General features: G+C 42.6%; 2 protein-coding genes across 2 annotated transcripts; both read left to right on the top strand.

Annotated features, from left to right (window-relative positions):
- The first annotated feature begins 6,191 nt into the window (after positions 1-6,191).
- On the top strand, positions 6,192-13,496 carry LOC138633680 (ectonucleoside triphosphate diphosphohydrolase 2-like). The gene is made up of 9 exons (XM_069720057.1): positions 6,192-6,346; positions 8,113-8,230; positions 9,405-9,555; positions 9,689-9,848; positions 10,542-10,769; positions 11,358-11,630; positions 11,720-11,839; positions 12,428-12,556; positions 12,650-13,496. The coding sequence occupies exons 1-9, from the start codon at positions 6,230-6,232 to the stop codon at positions 12,857-12,859; spliced, it is 1,506 nt and encodes a 501-aa protein (XP_069576158.1). The 5' UTR covers positions 6,192-6,229; the 3' UTR covers positions 12,860-13,496.
- A 770-nt stretch (positions 13,497-14,266) lies between these two features.
- Positions 14,267-22,265, top strand: nelfb (negative elongation factor complex member B). The gene is made up of 13 exons (XM_069720077.1): positions 14,267-14,480; positions 15,409-15,569; positions 15,653-15,752; positions 16,078-16,308; positions 16,431-16,616; positions 16,757-16,869; positions 16,971-17,073; positions 17,762-17,857; positions 18,497-18,639; positions 19,730-19,836; positions 19,917-20,058; positions 20,337-20,445; positions 21,804-22,265. The coding sequence occupies exons 1-13, from the start codon at positions 14,379-14,381 to the stop codon at positions 21,960-21,962; spliced, it is 1,752 nt and encodes a 583-aa protein (XP_069576178.1). The 5' UTR covers positions 14,267-14,378; the 3' UTR covers positions 21,963-22,265.
- Positions 22,266-22,280: the final 15 nt, after the last annotated feature.

The raw sequence follows: 22,280 nt of genomic DNA, 5'->3' as shown, positions 1-22,280 counted from the left end.
GAATGACATCCTGTGAGGTACTGTATCCGTCGGGCCGACCCGCCCACTGCAAGTTCTGACCGCCTCAATACACAAGTGCACCTGAACCGTGAAAGGAAGGTGGAAATTAAGTCTACTTTGGGGTATTAAAAAAAAAAAAAAAAAAAAAAAGAGCCTGTGGCTTATCTCCCAGCTGGAACGATGCCCTCCCCTATCTGACACACGAGGAGGGAAGGGAAGCGGTGCTGAATGGGGGGGCACAACACGGCACTTTACAAAAGGGCCTGTTAGAAACAATTAGCCCTGAGTGGCGGGGTTTTGATTTGACCGTCTAATTGCCAGTTCAGGGTTGAGAGAGTGAGGTGAGGCTGGGAAGATCCCGGGGAGCTTGCCATTGGGCCCCAAGGGGGAGGTGAGAGGGGGGTGGGGGGAGGAGCCTGCCGCCGTCACACAATAGCCACCTTTTATTTCACATCCAGAATCCTGCAAAGTGGGTGTGCTCCCCAAAAAAAGGGGGGTTTAATCCCACATTCAGACCTGACAAGAAAAGTCATTCATATTGAAAAAGGTGGGTCCAACACTGTTTCAGGTGCCTCCCGCCCACCTCCCAAACCTCCCAGGAAAAAAAAAAACACAGAAAAACTACTATAGTATATTAAGAAGGGTTTTTTTCTCCTTCAGAGCGGGAACCCGATCCTCGCCGGGATCACCTCCGAATCCCTCCTCGCTCAATGGGCTCGCTTTTTCACCGAGGCCGAGTCGACTGGGATCCATTCCTGCCGGCGGTATGTGTGAGTGATGAGCGGCTGACACAAATAACAGCAGGCCGTGCACGTCAAAAAAAAAAGAAAAAAGGATGGCACCGTGCTGCAGGATTACAGGAGCCTCATACTTTCACCTCCAAACATGGCTGAGATTTCACCCCCCACTCCCTCCCAACACACACACACACACACACACACACACACACACACACACACACACACACACACACACACACACACACACACACACCCTCCCTTCTCCCCCTTCTGTTTCAAGAAGTCCGTCCTCACATACCAAATCCCCCCCTACTCTTAAATATCACCTGCTTTCTGCTCCTTTAATCACCTCAATAGGCATTCCTTCATGCAGTTTACAGCAGTCTGTCATGCACAGGTAAAAAAAAAAAAAAAAAAAAAAAAAGGGGGGGGGGGGAGGGGGGTTGGATATCTCTCAAAACAAAAAGTGAAGCAACCCGTGAGTGCAGCTACGTCTTGGAAGACAACTTTACTTCAACACATTTATTATTGTGGATTATAAAATCCACTAATCTGTAGGTGTGACATAAAAATCTTTCAGATCAGTCAGTCAAATTTAAATTTTTATGAAATTTGTGTCTTCTTTTTGCAGCTTTGTCTAAAAGCTACATTTCTCAACAGTTTTACTTGTAAACAAAAAGCTGAAGAGTGAAATTCTCACCGTATAATCATAAGTTTCCAGACTGGTTTCTTGCTTCAGTTGTCATATTTCTTCCCTTTGAGGAAACTATAAACAATTATTTTGAACATTTTAGGGAACAAAAACGAAATGCCACCACTCACAGATCAATAAATTTATATATTTTTTGGTCCCAATAATAAATTTAAGTTTATAAATCTGTGAAGGCATTTTTTCCCTCCGAACCGAGATTCATGTTTTGAATTTGCATCAAAATTTTGCGAGTGCATGTTGTCATTTCAGTTATCAGCCTTTCCATTTAAATTGTGAAAAATGGACAATATTAAACCGTAATTTCACACTGCAAACGAACCGAACCTCGGTTTCATGTTTGAGACCACGGTCTGTATTTCGGTCCTTTGGTTACGAAGTTCCTTTCACACCTGCTTTTTGGGGTTCAAAACAAACAAACAAAGTCTGGAGGTCTGGATCAAAACAATGCAGCTATGAAAGCACTCCGAGTGTCGCTATTCTGTTTGTTTATGATCAAGTTTCAGATCAACGTAACGTAAATCTTTGGTTTAAACTGCTCCTTTAAAAAGACATCCCTACCTGGGCGGACCGGGTCGCCCTGTCCGTGTTCGTACCTTTCATTTACAACGACTGGGTGCAAAAATGGTGCGACACGGCTGCCTCGAACCGGTTGTGTAGAAGAACCTCCTGTGTTTATCCCTGCAACCCTGTTTCCTAGAAACTACGCTCCATACAGACTAATTGTTTTCCGAATTACATTTCGGTGCAACAAAGTCTGAGGCCAGTGTTTTAGTTTGAAGCGCCCACATTATTAGAAGTCAGCAGGAGGTGGTTGGGGTGGATGGTGGGCGTACAGAACGCTCACCGCAGAGACCAGATCCAGACTGCGGTCGGGGAAAGACGGTGGCTTTGTAAGCAAAAGACATGCAGCAGCGAACTCCAAACTTTCTTACTAATTACGAGCCCTATTAGTCAACCGTAATTAAATTAACGTCACATTAAGCCCCTAAACTGTCCCTGAAGATAACCCCCGTCCTCGTTGACACACCGTGTGTTCTCCAGCGGGCCGTATGCACCCCCGATGGTGGGCCGCATTCACATTCATCAGAGAAAACCCTAAATTTCTCCATCACCTCGGCCGACGGAGGTCACTTCAAAGCGGGGACCGAGTCACGGAGGGCAATAGAGGCCCGGGACCGACAAATGCACCAGTTGTAAAACTTAACAAGGTGTGAATGCCCTCTGAGTGCCCCTGGCTCTCCAGTGTGCCGGGGCAGCCTGCAGAAGCTCTCAGGGGCTGCGCTACACTGCAAAAAAAAAAAAAAAAAAAAAAAAAATGCAGATTCTGGCTTGTTGTTGTTTTTAAAATCCAAGTGGCAGGTTGTTAATGCTCCTCAGGGCATGCTCACCCAGCTGAGAATACCAAGAGACGCAATTCAAATTCAAACTTTCACAACTTCCATCCATTAAAGTCAAATCTGTTAATCTCTTCAGGTGAATGTCTCTGGGTGTTGAAACCTTGGATGGTAATTGATGAAATAGAAATGCTCAATAGATGCAGCTTGATCATGTTAATTCATCAGTTCACACCTCGAGGGGATGATTGAGTGTGCGAAACTCTGTCTATACTCACTGTGAAGCTAACGACTACTAATCACCGATGCTTTTGATCTGACCACAGCTGGAGTCTAGTCTCTCCAGAGGAGACACAAAGAACAAAACCTGCAGCTGTTTTTGTCTCACTTTGCCAAAAAGTCAAGAGGCAAGAAAACCCTAAAAAAAAAAGCCACCAGAAACATACGAACCGAACAGCCGTTGAGATATTTCATGTTCCGAACTACAAAAGTTAATCTCAGTTGTTGAGAGGCTTTTTATTCGTGTTTTAGCAAACAATGATCTTGATAGGTGGCTCCCGTTAGTGTCCAGTAGATTAGCAACTGTCATCATGAGATGATTTTAACACTCACGTAACTCCAACCTTTGTTACCCGTATCGGCACCATTGCAGCCTCGAATAACAACTGTTGGATAACAGCAACAAACAAAATAATAGAGGAGCAATAAACATTGAAAGTTTCACTGTGGACCTTTTTTTTTTTTTTTTTTTTTTTTTTTTTACAGTGTAGAAGCTCTCGGGAGGGGATGGGGGGTGGGGGGGTTGGGGGGGGGGGTGTTTGGAAAGGAAACATCAGGTGGCTGTTTGGACCACTGGGCCCGGACACTTCTGATTTATCTGTGCATTTCAGAATTATGTTGCCGACCTCTTCACCTCGACGCCATTTGTGTCACCCCTCCCAAAGTTCTGTTCAGGCAATCACCCCCTCCCCCCCACCTCCCCCAAAAGGACCACGCACCAACCAGAGAGAAATACCCCCCACCCACCCGCTGCTGCTGCTGCTGCCATGTCATCTACAGTTCGGTACACACACACACACACTTGGGTCAAAGTGACAGTCAAGCTTTTGATTGGCCTCCATTTAGACCTCCGAGGTGGTCTTCAAATGCAAAAACAGTTTTGTGCTGTTAAAAGATGAAGCAGTTTTGTGCACAACTGTTTCACCGTCTGCATGTTATCACGTGTTTGTTGTGTGTCAATAAAATTGCCCCTTTTTGCACATGCCAACAGTTCATCTGTGAAAGTGAAGGCTGTCGGTTTGTCTCCAAAAAAAAAAAGAAAAAAACCAGCAAACTTCATGAAGAAGTTTTGTATTCATGTCGAACGCCTTCGTTTTCTCCTTCATGTGCTCGTTACATGCAGCCACTTAAAATAAAGGGAACATATGTGATATTCTGCATCAGTCAAATCAAAATAAACTCCTCAGGGAGCGAAAAACAGTCTCGAAACTCTTTCAGAAATTAGAACGCAGCTCCCTCTAGTGGAGGAGCCAAGTTAAGGCCGCAAGATCTCAAAACAAAGAAATAATATTTAGTCTGGTGTTCTGGCTGTTTACAATCCTCTGGAGTGTGCAGAGGATTGCAAATACTTTATCGTGCTTTACATGGTGGATGAAGTATTCAGAACCCTTTACTTAAGTAAAAGTACAAATATGACACTGTGAAAAATACTCCCCTACAAGTTCAAGTCTGTATTATCAGCCTAATGTACTTAAAGTGTGAAAGTAAAAGTACACTGTGTGCAGTAAACGCTTCCTGTCTGCGTTTTACTGTTATAGATGATGTTTGTGGATTAATTTCAGTGCTGTTGTTCTTACAGGTTTTTGCTGATTTGACCTATTTTAGGTTAGGTTAGGTTAGGTTAGGTTAGGTTAGGTTAGGTTAGGTTAGGTTAGGTTAGGTTAGGTTAGGTTAGGTTAGGTAGTTACTTTATTAATCCCCGAGGGGAAATTTTTTCGCTACAGCTGCATACAGAAGCAATAAGATAATAATAGAATAATAGAAAAGCAATAAAATAGCAGTAAAAAATATAAAATATAAAATGCACAGTATATACAGTACAGTATATATATATATATATATATATATTATATACAAACAACCAAGAAACACAGTCAACGGTGTTATTGTTATGTGATGGATTTTGCCAGAGGTGAGTTATTGTAGAGTCTTATTGTGGTCGGCAGGAATGATCTCCTGTATCAGGAATGATCTCCTGTATCTGGAATGATCTCCTGTATCAGGAATGATCTCCTGTATCAGGAACGATCTCCTGTATCTGGAACGATCTCCTGTATCGGGAATGATCTCCTGTATCAGGAATGATCTCCTGTATCAGGAATGATCTCCTGTATCTGGAATGATCTCCTGCATCAGGAACGATCTCCTGTATCAGGAACGATCTCCTGTATCTGGAACGATCTCCTGTATCGGGAATGATCTCCTGTATCAGGAATGATCTCCTGTATCAGGAATGATCTCCTGTATCTGGAATGATCTCCTGTATCTGGAATGATCTCCTGTATCAGGAATGATCTCCTGTATCAGGAATGATCTCCTGTATCAGGAATGATCTCCTGTATCTGGAATGATCTCTTGTATCAGGAATGATCTCCTGTATCTGGAATGATCTCCTGTATCTGGAATGATCTCCTGTATCTGGAATGATCTCCTGCATCAGGAACGATCTCCTGTATCAGGAACGATCTCCTGTATCTGGAACGATCTCCTGTATCGGGAATGATCTCCTGTATCTGTTCTTGTGACAGCGGCGCTGGAGGAATCTTTTGGAGAAAGTGCTCCGCTGTCCCTGCAGCAGGTGGTGGAGAGGGTTTTATGTCATGTTGGTCAGTTTAATCTGCAGTAATGCATCATATCCTATAAAAAGACGTATATGTTTGTGTTGTTTTCTGCTCTGTAAGAACCACTTAACTCTAAAAAGAAAACAAGCTCCTAAAAAACAAGGAATCTTCCAGTAAATCTGGTTCACTTGAAATATTTTTTTTCATTACTTTAATTCAGCTGTTATATTAATTTAAAAAAAAAAATACTTTTACTTTGAAACAAGTAACTTTTGCTGGAGTTGTAGTGGATTATTTTCAGTGAGGTATTATTTTACTTCAGTAAAGGACCTGAATACTTCTTCCACCACTGTTAATACACCTGTTCACTATCTGCTGTGACATGTCGGCCTATTCAAACTCATTTCTGTGGCTCCAACTAGCAGTTAGCTGCATCCTGTTTGCTCTGAATACTCTTTAAAACCAGTCAGGAAGTTACGGGTGAGGGGGAGTGGCTTTCAAAAAAGCTCTGACCAAACCCACAACCGTCAGACTATTTAAAAAACCCACCCATCATGTAGCGCTTGTGCGCCTTTACAAAGAGCTGCCGGCCAGTGTCCAGAAATGGGAGCTCGGTACCTCCATGCGGTCCTTGCGGTCCTGCTGCTGCTCGCGGCCATCCTCGGGATCCTGCTGCTGGTCCTTCCGGATAAAGCGGTCGAGGTGCCGCCTGAACCGATGGTAACTATTTTATACATCATGTCTTGTCATGCAGCTGCAGGGGCCTTTGGTTAACTTCCTGTGAATGGATGTGACATTATTCGGTTTTTTTAATGATAGTCAGCAGCGTCTTGTTTTAATTAGTGTTAATGATAAAGTCCCTCCAGCTTGGTCTAATTAAGGTGTGAACCACACATGAGCTTTGAATGAAAACAGGAGCCTGAACGGGACAAGTGTGACTTTAATGAATTACTAAGAGCTCCAGAATTTCCTCTAATTTAAAGTGATTTTTTTTTTTTTTATTTTTGTCGTCTCTTGTATTTAGGAGCAGTTTATTGTCCTTGTTTTGTTTTTTAATATCAACTCAACAGCTGAGAAATACAAAACAGAAAATGGACATGTGGAGATTTTCTTTTACAAACAGTCAAAAGTTAAATACTGTAAATAAATGCAGTCTTTTTCACTTCACTTCACTTCATTGCTGTTAAATCTAACAGTGAAATTAAAGTGTCACTAAGATGTGCATCTCATATCTTTTTGCTTTTGTCTCTTAGATCTAGATCAACAACATATTATTACATTTTAATTTGAATAAACAAACTTTTGCACATCTAAAACGGACAAATTTAACCTTGACATGACCTTGGGAATGTATGGCATCCCTGGTATTTTAATATTCTTTATGAAATTTTCTTTATCATATTAGGAATTACATGTTATTATTGTATTCTTGTTCTAAATGTAAATTGTATTCAAATGAACAGTTACATGGGAATAAAGCTGCACATTTCACCAGTTCATCCCGGTGAATTCTGGACACCAGTTTTTTGTCTGTAATTTGCACATTTTAAGGTTTAAATTGAGGTCCACGATTAAACAAGTTACTCTAATTCTATTGCAGTTTAATTTGCAGTTTTAAAGTTTCAACCATCTTGATTACTTTCATGCAATTGTCTTTTAAAACTCTGAATATTTAAATGCATTCCCTATCAATGGTGTTTCGTACTGAATCTCACTACAAATGGGCTCAAAACACACTGAAATTACAGCTGTGTGTGTGTGTGTGTGTGTGTGTGTGTGTGTGTGTGTGTGTGTGTGTGTGTGTGTGTGTGTGTGTGTGTGTGTGTGTGTGTGTGTGTGTATGTCGACACAGATCAGTCTGTACATTGTAAGATGAGCTTTATTTGTTCTTGTCTAAACTTCCTCACTCATTGTCGATGCAGCGGCTTCATGGTCATTATGAAACCTGCAGCTCTTCCTGCGTCGCCCGACACGCAGCGTCAAAGGTTAAGAGGTAGTTTGAAGAAGGAAGTGATTCAGGGTGTTAGGACAGATGTTGCCAGATGAAGAGACAAAAGAAATGGTTTTTTATTTGGTAATCTTCCGGTGTGGTCTTTCTTTTCTTCACCTCACAGACACTTTGAAATAGTTTCTAAAAAGAAAAAGGCTGCACAAATAGATTTTAAATCTAAAATATGATGCCTCGTCTTGAATTGAAATTGAAGCTTTGAAGTTTCAGAAAAAGAGAAAGTCAACACCGCTGATCGACTTGATGAATCTGCAAAGTTCAAAGGATTTTGTTCGCATCCTGTCGGCACTGTATTGAAGATTTAAGTGTTAACTAAACAGAACAAGCCCACACAGATCGGACATGAGAAGAAAATATTCTCCCTTTTTATCTCATCAGCTCAATGATCCGTCAGCAGAGCAGTTTATCGGAGGGATAACGGTTCAAGTTATTCATGTATAAAATGAGGTTGTTTTTTTTATATATTGCGTGTTTCCAGTATGGCATCGTGTTGGACGCAGGCTCCTCCCACACCGCCATGTACGTCTACAAATGGCCGGCCGAGAAGCAGAACGGCACCGGCATCGTCACCCAGCACAGCCAGTGTCACATGAAAGGTGACCGCCTCTAATTAAACTCTGAGAACGACCTTTGACCTCTTTAATTTGAGTGCATGCATTTTTACTTTTTAGTCCTTGAGTTGTTGTTGTTGTTTTTTTTTTATAAATGTTGGTTAACTTGAAGTACTAGATTTTATATACCCAGTTAGAGCAGTGACTGTTGTTAAATTAACACCCTTTATGATGCAAAATATTTATGCAGGAGTATAATTATCTAAATATATACAAATAAATGTGCCGAATACAATCGTTCTATCTCTTAACTCGCTGTTTTACTTCCTTTTTTGAAGGAAAAAATATATCAGCTGTTCTCCAAATGACGTACTTGAATTTCAACCTGGGTAGTTTTGAATAACGTAACATTTGAACGCGTCGCACGCTAACATATCTGCAGCTTTAATTACCGCCACCTTCCCGAGGTGAAAGCAGGAAGTGCGCTCATCTGGTCATGTGACCTTTCGCAGTCAAAAGTATTTTTCTTTTTTATTATTTTAAAAGCTGAATATTTGTTTTGTTTTGCCCAAAGCCAACAACACTTTAAGAAACATGTAGTCACAGCTCCGCTAAAGCGTTTGCTTGGTTTAAAACGAGTAACGGTTAGCCTGGTTAGCAATATGGGAACGCCATCATGGTCTCAAACATCTTCGTCACAACGTGCTGCATATTTAATTTCTGATGCTAACAGCGTTATAAAAAAATAGCAGCAATAAAAGCAAAAACCATCTCTGAGATATTGTAAAGAATATCTGAAGAAATATGACAAGAGGTGAGTGGAAAACGTTGGCGCTTTGTTTTGAGCTGTCGGTTGACCTCCGGTTGACCTTCGGTTGACCTTCGGTTGACGTGTCCTGGTGGTGAGGACGTGTCCTGGTGGTGAAGACATGTCCTAGGGGTGAAGACGCTCGCTTTCACTTCCACAATGTCGTCTGACAGAAAAAGAATTGGCATAGAGCTGCTTTATCTTGCGCAAGACGTTTGGTCTGCTTCTTGACCTCCGGGTCGTGCCAGCTTACTGATTGTCCGGTTCTCCTTCTTACTCCGGTTTGTTTTCAGAGTTTCCATAGAAACCTAAAGTTCATCCTTTAAGACACGGAAGTCCAGTTTTTTGGAGAAGGTCGGCTTGGGTTCCTTTTTTTGTTGTTGTTTTAAAGCGGAACTACTTTCTGTTCAGGCGGAGGGATATCCAGCTATGCGGGTGTTCCCGGTGGTGCAGCAAAGAGTCTGGGGCTCTGCCTGGACCAGGCCGTGAGGGACATCCCCAAATCCAGGCACCACCAGACGCCCCTCAGCCTGGGAGCGACCGCGGGCATGAGGCTACTGACGTTAGTACAACAGTTCCCTTAACGCCAGATATTACCAGAGCACCTCGCTCCTTATCAAATACGCATGTGTAGCATCTGACACGGATCCTGGCTTTTAATATTCTGTTTGAACTCTTTCTTGTGTTTTTAATAGTGACGTGAACGTCACAGAGTCCCAGCAGGTGATGCGGGAAGTGAACGAAAAGCTGCGGTCTTACCCGTTCCGCTTCGAAGAGGCCGCCATCCTGAGCGGGCAGGCGGAGGGCGCGTACGGTTGGGTCACGGTCAACTACCTGCTGGAGAACTTCATCAAAGTGAGCTCTTGACTTTTTGGGGCCCCGTTCAGACCTGGTGTTAACGTGTCCTCCGGCCGATCCGATTTCAAGTGGACAGCTCTAATATTTCTTGTTGAGTAGGTGGTCCTGGGACACATTGGTGTTCACGTTGCTAAAAGAAATTTGGCTAAAATACGTCCCAGATTAAATCCAAATGTTTCTGAGCACATCGGATAGAAATGCATCTTCGCTACCTTCAAACTTCATGCCGTCCACTTGCGATCGGATCACCCGGAGGGACACCTGTTAACGCCAGATCTGAAATGGCTGGAAGCTATACAGCCAACAGCGGCGTGTCCTGACCCGCCAGCCGACGTCACGAACCGATGAAAGCTTTTAGATCATAGTTGAAACTGTCAGGTTACTGTGACTTCAAGATTGTCCCATCTGTCCTTCCCATCAACGCGATATCTCGAGAACGTCTTTAGGGATTTTCGTCTAACTTGGCTTAAATTTTCACTTGGTCCCAAAGATGAACTGATTTGATTTTTTGAGGGGGGGTCAAAGGTCATTGTGACCTCATGTTTGTCCCATTTTTTTGATTGTGAGCTGTCATAGGAATTATGTGCTTTTGGTTAAATGTTTCCACCCGAGTAAACTCTGTTCTGTGAACGTTATCCACCTACATCAGATCAAACTCTTTGTCTTGCTGTGTCCCTTGTTGTCTCTCAGTACGGTTTCGTGGGGCGCTGGCTGAATCCCGACAGAGACACGGTCGGCGCTTTGGATTTGGGTGGAGCGTCCACTCAGATTACCTTTCAGACTTCCGAACCGATTCTCAATCAGGACAATGGGATGGAGCTGAAGCTTTATGGACAAATCTACAAACTCTACACACAGAGCTTCCTGTGTTACGGCAAAGACCAGGTCATGAGGAAACTGCTGGCTCATCTTATCAAGGTACCATTGGGATGCTTGAACCAAAGCTGCATGACATTTTGGGGAGGGGGGGGGATCTGATACACTAAAGTCATTAAATATGAAGGTGGAGCCAGTTAGCTCAGCATAAATACTAGATGGGGAGTCTAGTCCCATTCAAAGGTAACAAACTCGAGCTACTGGCACCTTTCTGGAGTCTCAACCGCCTCAACAATCCTGCAATGATGACAAAATGAAAAGGGTCTTGTAATAGATCCCTGTGGTACACCGGTCACTGCTGCTTGCCGTGAAACTGTTTGGTACCATAAATCGGTCGTATTCTAACTCGGGGGTCAAAGCTAGTAAGTTTACCAAACTGCCAACCCATTCCCGAAAAGAACGAGTGGAGCCTGTTAAGTTTAGAAATTGTTTTTGGATATGAATTTAATGAGAAAAAGCTAGAAATAATGGATGTATTTGGTCAGTATTGATACCACCAGCCGCTGTCGTTGGCTTATTTCAAAACCAACATCTTGACTTGTCTACGTTGGTTACTCGAACATTAAAAAAAAGACAATTTTTAAAAAGGCTCCAGTAAATTAATCCAGAGAAAATAATCCTTGTTTTCAGAATCAAGGTGTGCCGCTCAGACTGTACCACCCGTGTTACCCGAAACGGTTCATCCAGTCGATCAAGCTCGGGAAGGACGTCTTCGATTCTCCGTGTACGAAGACGTTAAGACCGGCGCGGTTCGACCCCGGTACGACGGTAACGGTCGAGGGCACAGGAGACTACCAGAGCTGCCTGAACAACGTGACGACGCTGTTCTCCTTCGACAACTGCTCGTTCTCCAAGTGCTCCTTCAACGGCGTCTTCCAGCCCAGCGTGAGCGGACGCTTCTTGGTGAGAGACACGTTTTTAGATGACTTGCATTGGTTTCCATCATCAGCTCTGCTTTCAGTTATTAGCGTCTCCTATTGCTCCCCCTACAGGCGTTCTCTGCTTATTACTACACTCACAACTACATCAGCAGCCTCTCCAACAGCTCCATCACATCTTTCAGTAGAATGGAGGCGGCGACCCGGCAAGTCTGCAAGATGAACATCTCCGAGGTACTTTCCAGCCATGATACCTGGAAAAAATACAAAATGGAGTCAGAGTTCAATACAAGATCTACAGCAGATCTGAGAGATTTCAATGGAAGGCACCTCTAATAATAATTCCCCAATATTTTTGTTTTTTTATATAAACATAAATTATCCACGCTTTGTGGTGTAGCTAATTTTTTTTTTTTTTTTTTTTTTTTTTTAAACACACCTTGGTGGTGTTTTCTGTTTCAGATCATCATTTAATTTATTTTCTGTGGACTGACTGGATATAAAAGTGTTCAGTCAGATCCACTGATGGCTCCTCCCCCCAGCTCGTCCAAATATGGTCACTTCCTATTTTACTGAAACGCTATCTTGTGCATTTTAATCTACCAAATAAAAAAAATTAAAAGTATTTTTCCAGGTTTTGGTGGCCGAAGAGGAAAAATGATTTACGGCCTCTCGAGCGTATTTTAAACTTCGATCACATCTGCTCAGAATCTAAAGTTTGATTACCGATAACGGATTATAGAAAACATCCTGTCGTGACCGTAGAGGGATTTTAAGGTTTTTGAATAAGAAACATGAACCCGCTGTGGTTTCCGCTCACAGATGATGGAAAAGACGAAGCAGCCCGAGACGTACATGATGAACGTCTGCGCTATGGCCAACTACGTCCAGGTCCTGCTGGAGCGGGGATACCGCTTCAACGACTTATCAGCCATCACGTTCAAGAAAAATGTAAGAATTGCATCTTTTTTATTTTATTTGTTATTTTTTTAAATCAGAAAGTGTTTTCTGTGATTTCATTGGCCGGCGCCTCCGTGTTGTCAGGTGGAGAAAACATCTGTCGGCTGGGCTTTGGGTTACATGCTGATTAAGAGCAACCTGGTTCCGGCAGAGGGTCTGAGGCACATGAAGGCCGGTCCCGTGGGGAACTGGACCTGCCTCCTCTGCCTCTTCATCGTCCTCCTGGTCTTGGCGCTGGTCAGCTTGGTGAGAACAATTCAACAAATAAGAACCCTGCCAAGTGGATTGGTGTAAGATGGAGGCTGCCTTTTTAAGATGTTTCGCTTTCTTCTTTTTTTTAAGTGCAGTTTCTGACAACATGGCATGATTACATCCTGTGCCAATTTATTGCCATATATTCCCCAAACTTATTTTAACGTGTGAAATTAAACTGAAGGGTTTTTTATATGACTTTTTTTTTTTTAAATTTTCATGCACAGTTGTAATTGAAATCACTAACATGCCATAACTGGCATATTTTCCAATTTGTTTTACTTCTGTTATCAGTCGATTTTAATGTGATTTCTTATTTTTTATTTTATTATTTTTGTTGTTTTGATCATTTTGACCTGCAAAGTGTCTTTGAGTATCTTGAAAAGCGCTAATCAAATACAATTTATTATTATTATTATTATCTGTGGTGGGATTTGTTTTATGTATTACACTGCACTGTAATGCATTATCCTATTTTTTGTTTTTTTTATTTCATTTATTTTCCTGTTTAAATCGCTGTTTTTAAGTGTTGTGTTTTTTGCCTGATGTTTAGATGCTTTTAACACACTTTGAATTGCCTTGTTGAAATGTACTGTACCAATAAACTTACCTTGCCTTCCAGCCGATTAATGCCCTGAATAAATCTGATATTTAAAATTAAACGAGAACAAAAAAAGATGTTGGAAAATGATGAGGGTCGACTAAAGCTTCTTGATATCAGCACAGGAAATAAAGGGCAAAAAAAAATCACAAGAAATCTCCTAAAGACAAAAAAATAATTATATTTACACATTTAGCCAACTATCTGAATCCTACATTCATCCTTTTTTATTTGAGTTCATTTCAATTTCTGCCCTGGTGCACAAACACACAAAACACAACGTATATGGTGAAGCTATCTATTAATTATTAACTTTATACACAAGATAATTGCACACTTTTCTTTTCTTTTTATTTACTTAAGTTATTCTTAATGTGTGCATTTTTAACCTGAGCTCATTTCACATTAAAAACACCAACTTCATAAGCTACTGATTTATAAAAAATTAAAAAAAAATTTAAAAAAAAAGTATTTTGGGAATAACCCTTTTCTTTTTCTTTTTTTTTTTTTTAGATGATTTTGGCTTCCCGCCAAAATATTTTTTTAAATTTCCCACTGGTTGCCATGACTACACCGTCTGAGTCAGTTAAAACTACCATTAAAGAAATCGGTGGAATCAAATTATTATTATTTAAGAACAGATTTTTATTTTTCATTTATATAACAACAAAGGAAAAGAAAGAAAAATCTGAACGCAACAGCAACGAGCCGTTTTTACTCCGTTTCCACTCTGAGCGTCGTTACACCGCGGAACTGTTTTTGTCGGCGGTGTTTCTGACGGACTGCTGACGACAGTGACCACACAGGAAGTGTCCCTCTCGACAGCGGAAATCTTAAATATAATCGGTGTGTTTTGCTGCGAGTGAGCGCGCTCCTTTTTCCTGCTGCAGAATTCACGTAAGAGTAATTAATTCATTTATTTATTTTAAACATTCTTAGATTGATGATTAAAGCGGAACGATGTTCGCGGGGCTGCCTGAGCTCGGGATCTCTAACGGAGAGGACCTGAAGGAAACTCTCACCAACTGCACGGAGCCGCTGAAAGCCATCGACCAGTTCCAGGTACCGACACGTTTCACGGTGGTTTTATGTATTTATTTACTAAACTGTGAATTAGAAACGGTTTGTTTACATTTACAATAACAGCCTATAAACCTACTTGGTCCCAAAAACGATGTAAATAAAGTCAAAGCTGCTGTTTGCAGCTGTTTGCAGCTGTTTGCAGCGAGCTGCGTGTCTCTGATGTTTGTTTACAAATGAAAGACAAACCTGAAAACATGAATCGTGGCTTTGATGCTTTTATGGCACCGGCCGAAGTGTTTTTAATACTTTATAGCGTGAAAACGTCTTTTTCATTCGGCACCAAGCGTCGACACCGAGGCTGAATCACTGCTTTCATTTTAAAACGCTCAACTTTTGCAACGTTTACGCAGAAGAACATCTCAGCTTCAGTATTTACCGTAGGAGAGCACTTCCGGGTGAGGCGTTCAGGAAACATCAGTAAATTATACCTTCTAGCTGTGAGCTAAATGTGAGGTAACTTCTTTGTGAGGCGTTTATGGAACCTTTGTAAATTTCTATTTCGAGCTGGCTATATTCTGCACGAGGCGTTAAGTGGAAATCCGTAAATTAAAGCATCTAGCTGTAACCTGCATGTGAGGCGTTCAGGGGACATCGCTAAATTGTAGGCACCTAGATAACTACAAGGTGATGTGAAGATTTGTAGCATTTATTTATGTAATCGGTATCATAGAAGTTATAGTTCAGGAACCAGTTTTAAACCGTTTTGAATGAGTCAGTTCATGTTTGTTTGTTTAATTCTTTATTTTCAAGTCTAGTTTTCAGTTTAAAGTCCAAATATTTATGATGGGCTCCGTCCTTCCTCCGACTGGCAGATGAATATCTTAATCAATATCTAATATCTGAATATACAGAACGTATTCATCCGATTTGAATCCCTGACGAGTCTGTGATGCGTTCATGACCGCAGATGGAAAACGGCATCCTGCTGCCGACGCTGCAGTCGGCTCTTCCCTTCCTCGACCTCCACGGGACGCCTCGGCTGGAGTTCCACCAGTCCGTGTTCGACGAGCTGCGGGACAAGCTGATGGAGCGGGTCGCCACCATCGCGGAGGGGAAGGACGAGGACAGGTGGGTTTGCGGTCGGCGGCGTTTCGTGACGACGTCGGGAAGTCGGCTCGGGTTTTTATTTACCGTCCGTCGGTTTTTTGCAGATACGGGAAGCTGGAGGAGCTGCTGGAGAAGAGCTTTCCTCTCGTTAAGATGCCGTCCATCCAGCCGGTGGTGATGCAGGTGCTCAAGCATCTTCCCAAGGTGGGCGTGTCGACCGAAAACATCTACGTTTAATCAGTAACGCCGCCGACAGTCTGTTAACGTGTTTTACAAACCGAAGTAGTGCAACATCTCTAAGATCAATAAGTTGGGAGAGTGTTCCTGTTGTTATTCTACATACACGGTGTAACTTCCACGTGAGGCGTTTAGGGAACATCCGTAAATTATAGCAACGAGATAACTTCCAGGTGAGGCGTTTAGGGAACGTCCGTCACTTATAGCAATAATACAAAATGACAGTTCAGGAACCGTATTTTTTTCCACGTGTTCTCTCGGTCTTCATCGCGTGCTCCTTCCTTCCCGCAAGGTGCCGGAGAAGAAGCTGAAGATGGTGATGGCCGACAAGGATCTGTACAAGGTGTGCGCGGTGGAGGTGAAGCGTCAGATCTGGCAGGACAACCAGGCTCTGTTCGGGGACGAGGTGTCTCCTCTCCTGAAGCAGTACATCGTGGAGAAGGAGGCGGCGCTGTTCAGCAGCGACCTCTCCATCCTGCACAACTTCTTCAGCCCGTCGCCCAAAACACGCCGCCAAGGCGAGGCGAGTCTCGTTTTTTTTTTATTCGTTCCCTCGAACGCATCTGAGATAATAACGACCCCCCCGCCCATCCCCCCCTCCTCCACCCTTCGGGCGTCATTAAACCCCTTTGCGTGGTCTCCCAGGTGGTCCTGAAGCTGACCCAGATGATCGGGAAGAACGTGAAGCTGTACGACATGGTGCTGCAGTTCCTGCGCACGCTCTTCCTGCGCACGCGAAACGTCCACTACTGCACGCTGAGGGCGGAGCTTCTCATGTCCCTGCACGACCTGGACATCAGCGAGATCTGCTCCGTGGACCCCTGCCACAAGGTGAGCACCACACACACACACACACACACACACACACACACACACACACACACACACACACACACACACACACACACACACACACACACACCTCCCGTGTTCCAGCTCTGCGTTACGTGTTTTCTTTCTTCTCTCCACAGTTCACTTGGTGTTTAGACGCCTGCATCCGGGAGAAGTTTGTGGACGGGAAGCGAGCCAGAGAGCTGCAGGGCTTCCTGGACGGGGTGAAGAAGGGGCAGGAGCAGGTCCTCGGGTAAAACACACGGTTTTAGTTTATCGGTTATCGATCCGCGATGAATGTATGAGCTGATTTTTTTTATTCTTTATTTGATTATTCTTTTTTGTGCCTTCCAGCGATCTGTCCATGATCCTGTGCGACCCGTTCGCCTGCAACACGCTGGTTCTGAGCATCATGAGGAACCTGCAGGAGCTGCTGAGTCAGGACACGTTACCCAGAGTGAGCAGCACACACACACACACACACACACACACACACACACACACACACACACACACACACACACACACACACACACACACCTGCTGGCGCTGTTCCACTGATGGACAGCAGGTGGCAGCGATGCAGCAAAAAAACAAAAAACAAACAGAGCAAACAGTGCAGTGAAGAAAAGGAAGAGGGATGTTCCTTTCAAATTAAAAGCATTTCAAACAGAGTCCAGATGTGTACGATGTTTCTGAGGGTTCCCACAGGTCAGGGAATTTGAAAGCACTTTTCCAGACATAGAAAGTCAGGTTTTTGGTAATTTCTTTTTGTCGTTGATGATCAGGGAATTTTGTTTGCACATTTAAAAATTTGACAAGCCGTTTATTCAAATATAATATTTTCCATGTTGTCTTTTATTATCACGTTATTTCACACAACTGGTGTTACTTTTTCAAGAAACATTCTTTTTATCGATCCTATTTTATTGTATACGTAGTTGTAATTTTTGTGTCATTGTGTGCGCCTTATTTTTTTCCTCACTGTTTCTTTGCTGTGAAAAGTTTGACCTTTGACCCGGAAGTGGAAACCGTCAGTTCTGACCCGGTTGTGTGTGTGTGTGTGTGTGTGTGTGTGTGTGTGTGTGTGTGTGTGTGTGTGTGTGTGTGTGTGTGTGTGTGTGTGTGTGTGTGTGAGCGAGCAGGACAGTCCAGACCTGATGCTGCTGCTGAGGATGTTGTCTCTGGGACAGGGAGCGTGGGACATGATTGACAGCCAGGTCTTCAAGGAGCCTCGTCTGGTGCGTGTATCTTCATCATCATTATCATCATCATCATCAAGTTTTATAATCACAGGCTCAGAAATAAAACAGTCAACTCAGGTTTATTTATGTTGCACCTCTTTAAAAGAAAGATAAAAAGAAACTTGAAATATAATAAAAATGTAAAACAAAGATTAAAACAATGAAATTACATAAAGTGTATTTCACACGTTAAAGTCAGAGGATTTCATTATTTTTCTTTGTGCCGAGTCATTAAATATCACAGAGTAGTTTAAATTGATCAAACTGTAATATTCTCCACGTCCTGTTTTTACTGAACTTGTTTCCTGAGTAATTTTCGTCAACAATCACTTCAGTCAACTTGTTGCTTTTTTTTGCCCTGTTGCTGCTAACGAAGGCAAAACATGCTGGAAATCAACGTTTCAAACGCTTCGGCTCAAAAACGACAACTTCAAAAAGAAAAGCCAAGATGTTAAAGTTTCAAACTTAAAAACTACTATTGATGAAGCCCTTCGTTACCATGACAACAGGAAGAAGGAGACTGTTTTCTTCATTATAGGTCATCAAATTCTGAAAACAGAGAAACTGCCACTACAACAGTTTGTCTTCCTGTCCACCTCCCCCGCCCCCCCTCCCTCCTCCCCCACCCCCACTCAGGATTTGGAGGTGGTGACCCGCTTCCTGCCCGCGATGATGTCAGTGGTGGTCGACGACCACACCTTCATCGTGGAGCAGAAGCTGCCCAGCGAGGAGAAGAGCTCTCTGTCGTACCCGACTGCACTGCCAGACGCCTTCAACAGGTACAAAACAACTAAAACCCGCCGGCGTCACATGACTTCACAGGAAGGCGTTGCGTTATCGCCCAGCTTCCTCTGTCAGGAGGTGAGAAATTGACTCTCATGTGAGTAAGTTCAGTGTCGGCAGTAAAGAGATTTAAAGGTGTCAGAATTTTAAAAAAAAATAACAATGAGATTTTGTTTTGTTTTTTTAATACTTTTTGCTCCTTTTTTTTTTAGTTTTCTATCATTTCTGTTGCTTCTATTTTTATGACATCACGATGATATCAATCGATGATTTTGTGATAAATTGGGGATAATTGATATTTTACGGCGCCAACCGAACTGCTTCGGTTCCGTCTAAATATCAAAAGAATTCCTTCTCGTTTGGTACTAAATTTGATACTCGTCATTACTTTTGTTCTGTTTACGCTGCCGTAAATCTCGTCAGCATTAGCGAGCCTCTACTCAGTTTAAACTTTAAACATCTTGTTTCACTCTTTTTATCCTCGTTTTGAGCGTTTTCTGATAGCTGATCTACCGGTAGCATGTGAGGCGTTCAGGGAACATCCGTAAATTGTAGCTACAGAAACTTTCCCCGTCTTAAAAAAAACACATGAAAAAGAAGGATTTATCCTGAAATCTGTGGTGTCCTTTACTTTATTAAAATTAGCACAGAAAAAAAGTTTCAAAGTAAAAGCACCGGTGTCGTAATTTTTTTTAATTTTAAACCCCGCCCTGTTTATGACTCAAGAAAAATCCTCTTTTGTATATATATTAAATATATTTAATATTTCCTCAACGAGTTTCCAGCACGTTGAGCTCTGGGAACTTGTGATGGGGTATTTTTAATTTTTAAGTCATCTGGTCATTTAAAGGCAAAAATTAATTGCTTATTCGACAAAAATGACCCGCAGATTGATCCTTTCCGCTTCAGACGGAAAGTTCAATTCTTCTGCTGAATTTTATTTGCCTGAAATATGTAAAATTTTCTAAAAATGTTTGCTCAATTAGCAACTTTTTCTGTTTCTGATCCAACTGATGAGTGAAATCTGAGAAGTTACAACTGGACATAACGGATCAAATATGACTGAGTTTTCTTTTTGCCTCTCAGATACCTGCAGGACAACCGGGTGGCCTGTGAGATGGGGCTCTACTACGTCCTCCACATCGCCAAGCTGAGGAACAAGAACGCCTTGCAGAGGCTGCTGCCGGCTCTCGGTGAGCCGTCCAACCGGGCTCCGAACATTTCTTGATTTGTTTATTGACAAAAGTTTCTTAAACTAAACGTCCGTCCGCAGTGGAGACGTACAACGACATGGCGTTCGGCGACATCTTCCTCCACCTGCTGACGGGGCACCTCACCCTCCTCTCCGACGAGTTTGGGTCGGAGGAGTTCTGCTCCGTCGTCTTCGACGGTTTTCTCCTCACGTCTTTCTCCAGGTGGGTCCTTTTTTTTTTTTTTATCCGATGACTACGAGCCGACTTTAGAAAAGCTAACTGCCAAAAAAACTTTTGCCACAAACCAGCTTGACTAAAGTTCAAAACCAGCTAACAACCCTCAGACCGTCTGAGTCTGGAGGAACGACACCGAATGCTTCCTGCTGCGCTGCGTTCAACAGGAAAACTCTCTCCGAACTTTTTCCTCATCACGTCGAGTTCAAACTATTTTCCTTCTTCTTGTTTTACTGTGTGAATGTTTTGTTTGTTTTTTTTTCCAGTAAAGAAAACGTCCACCGACACGCGCTGCGCATGCTGCTGCATCTCCACCACAAGGTGCTGCCGACGGTCGTGGAAACCTTGATGAAAACTCTGGAACCTCCAAAACAGGTTTGGCTTCATTTTCTACGTTCATCTTGGCCTTTCAAAATAAAATAAAAACAGGAGTAATTTATACAAATACAGATTTTAAAACACTTGATAAAGCCGCTTCAGGAAGTTTTCTATGTTGTCGCGATGAATCCGATGAAACCAAACGTTTCATGTGTTAAAAACAAGAACAGTCAGTTGTAAAGAAATAAAAAAAATAGTGATATGAGTACAGTAAAGAGGCTCTCAGACTTTACATTCATGTTGTTCTTCATCTGGCGGCTGTTTGTCTTGATAAACTGTTTATCTTCAAACACCATCAACCCTAAACTTTAATCAGCCTGATAATACGTCAGACGGACAGGAAACCACAGCAAGTGGAACTCAAAGAATCTGCTGCACCTTCAACATGTTTGTTAACATGAAAAGGGGCAAAAAAGGAACAATATACTCGTCAGGATGAAGAGAATAAGCTTTTAAAACTGTATGGTTGAAACTTAACTTAAGCTTAATAACGTTTGTATTTTCCGGGTCTAAAAAAAAAATGGTTCCGATCCAGAAGTGTCTTCAGCTGCAATACCGCCGAGTGCCACTAGAGGTCGGCTCCAAAAAGCCTCCGGCTCCATAGACTCCCATTCAACTTCTCTCATCAAATCCAAAGTGAATAAAATGTGTCCATCAGTTATCTCGGTGTTGTTAGCTAAAGTCACTCCTTCTTCTTAGTTTTCTGGAGGTCCATCTGAAAATAATCCCTCATTCATTAGAAAAGAAGATTCAAGAAGACCTGTTTTGGGGGCGTGTCTGTTTGATTGACAGGCCTGTGGTGCAGTCAGGTTACAGCTATCAGTGGGCGGGACGTAGTATCGTCAGGTTTCCGATCAAATCGGTCAGATCCACCGCTGGCTCCTCCCCCAACTCGTCCAAATATGGTCACTTCCTTTATTTATATTCTGATATGAAAGATTTTCAGCGAGGTAGATTTATAGAGTCGCAAAACGTTGAGCGAATCACAAGGACTTTAGAAGAGTTGCAGTCTTGTTTTTGCACCACGGCCACATTCATGCAGTGAAATAAAAACACTTTTATACTTTTGTTTTTGATATTTTTACACAGTAAAATAAACCCACTGTCCCCACGAGGACATCTTTTTTTTTTCCAACAACTACTTCCTGTTCAAAGACGATGCTTAATTTGTGTACTTCTGTGGTCGAACTGATCCCAAACAACCAGGAGAAATTATAAATGCACGCTAAATTAAATGTTGAGTATAAGGAGATTAAAAACGTGTGTGTGTGTGTGTGTGTGTGTGTGTGTGTGTGTGTGTGTGTGTGTGTGTGTGTGTGTGTGTGTGTGTGGTCTCGTCTCCTTGGCGACCGCAGTGCAGCGAGCCTCTGAAGGAGCTGTACACCCAGCTGACGGAGAAGCTGGAGGCCCAGAAGAAGAGCCCACCGCCTCCAGAGGAGACCCCGTCCCTGGACTTGGGGCTGCACCCGGTCACCGTGCCGACCACCGCCTCCACCCCGACCACGCCCCTCTGAGACGGGGACAGAACCAATCGGATGTACTCCGACCGGCTCATGAATTCTCAGACTGGACATTTTACATTTCTGTTTGTTGTTTGATTTTTCTTTTTAGTTTCTTTAGATGTTTGTCATCCAACTCGGACGATTGTTTTTCTTCTCCAGAAGAAAAAGATCTTTTTTCTTAAAAGAAAACGTGCATCGCTGTGCAGACCCGACTAGTATTTTCTTTTTGAACTGATCTGTCGGCGTGTTCGATCTGAACCCTGCCCAATGTGCGAGAAGCCTATAAATAAAGTGTTATTTACAACAACAAAAAAACCACCAGATTGTTTC

This window comes from Brachyistius frenatus, unplaced genomic scaffold (genome assembly GCF_029030835.1).
Source record: "Brachyistius frenatus isolate BFR_SWC_R1_liver_20210118 unplaced genomic scaffold, ASM2903083v1 Contig_231, whole genome shotgun sequence".
Lineage (NCBI taxonomy): Eukaryota > Metazoa > Chordata > Actinopteri > Embiotocidae > Brachyistius > Brachyistius frenatus.
The sequence above is the reverse complement of the archived record's forward strand: the minus strand, read 5'-3'. Positions and strand labels throughout refer to the sequence as shown.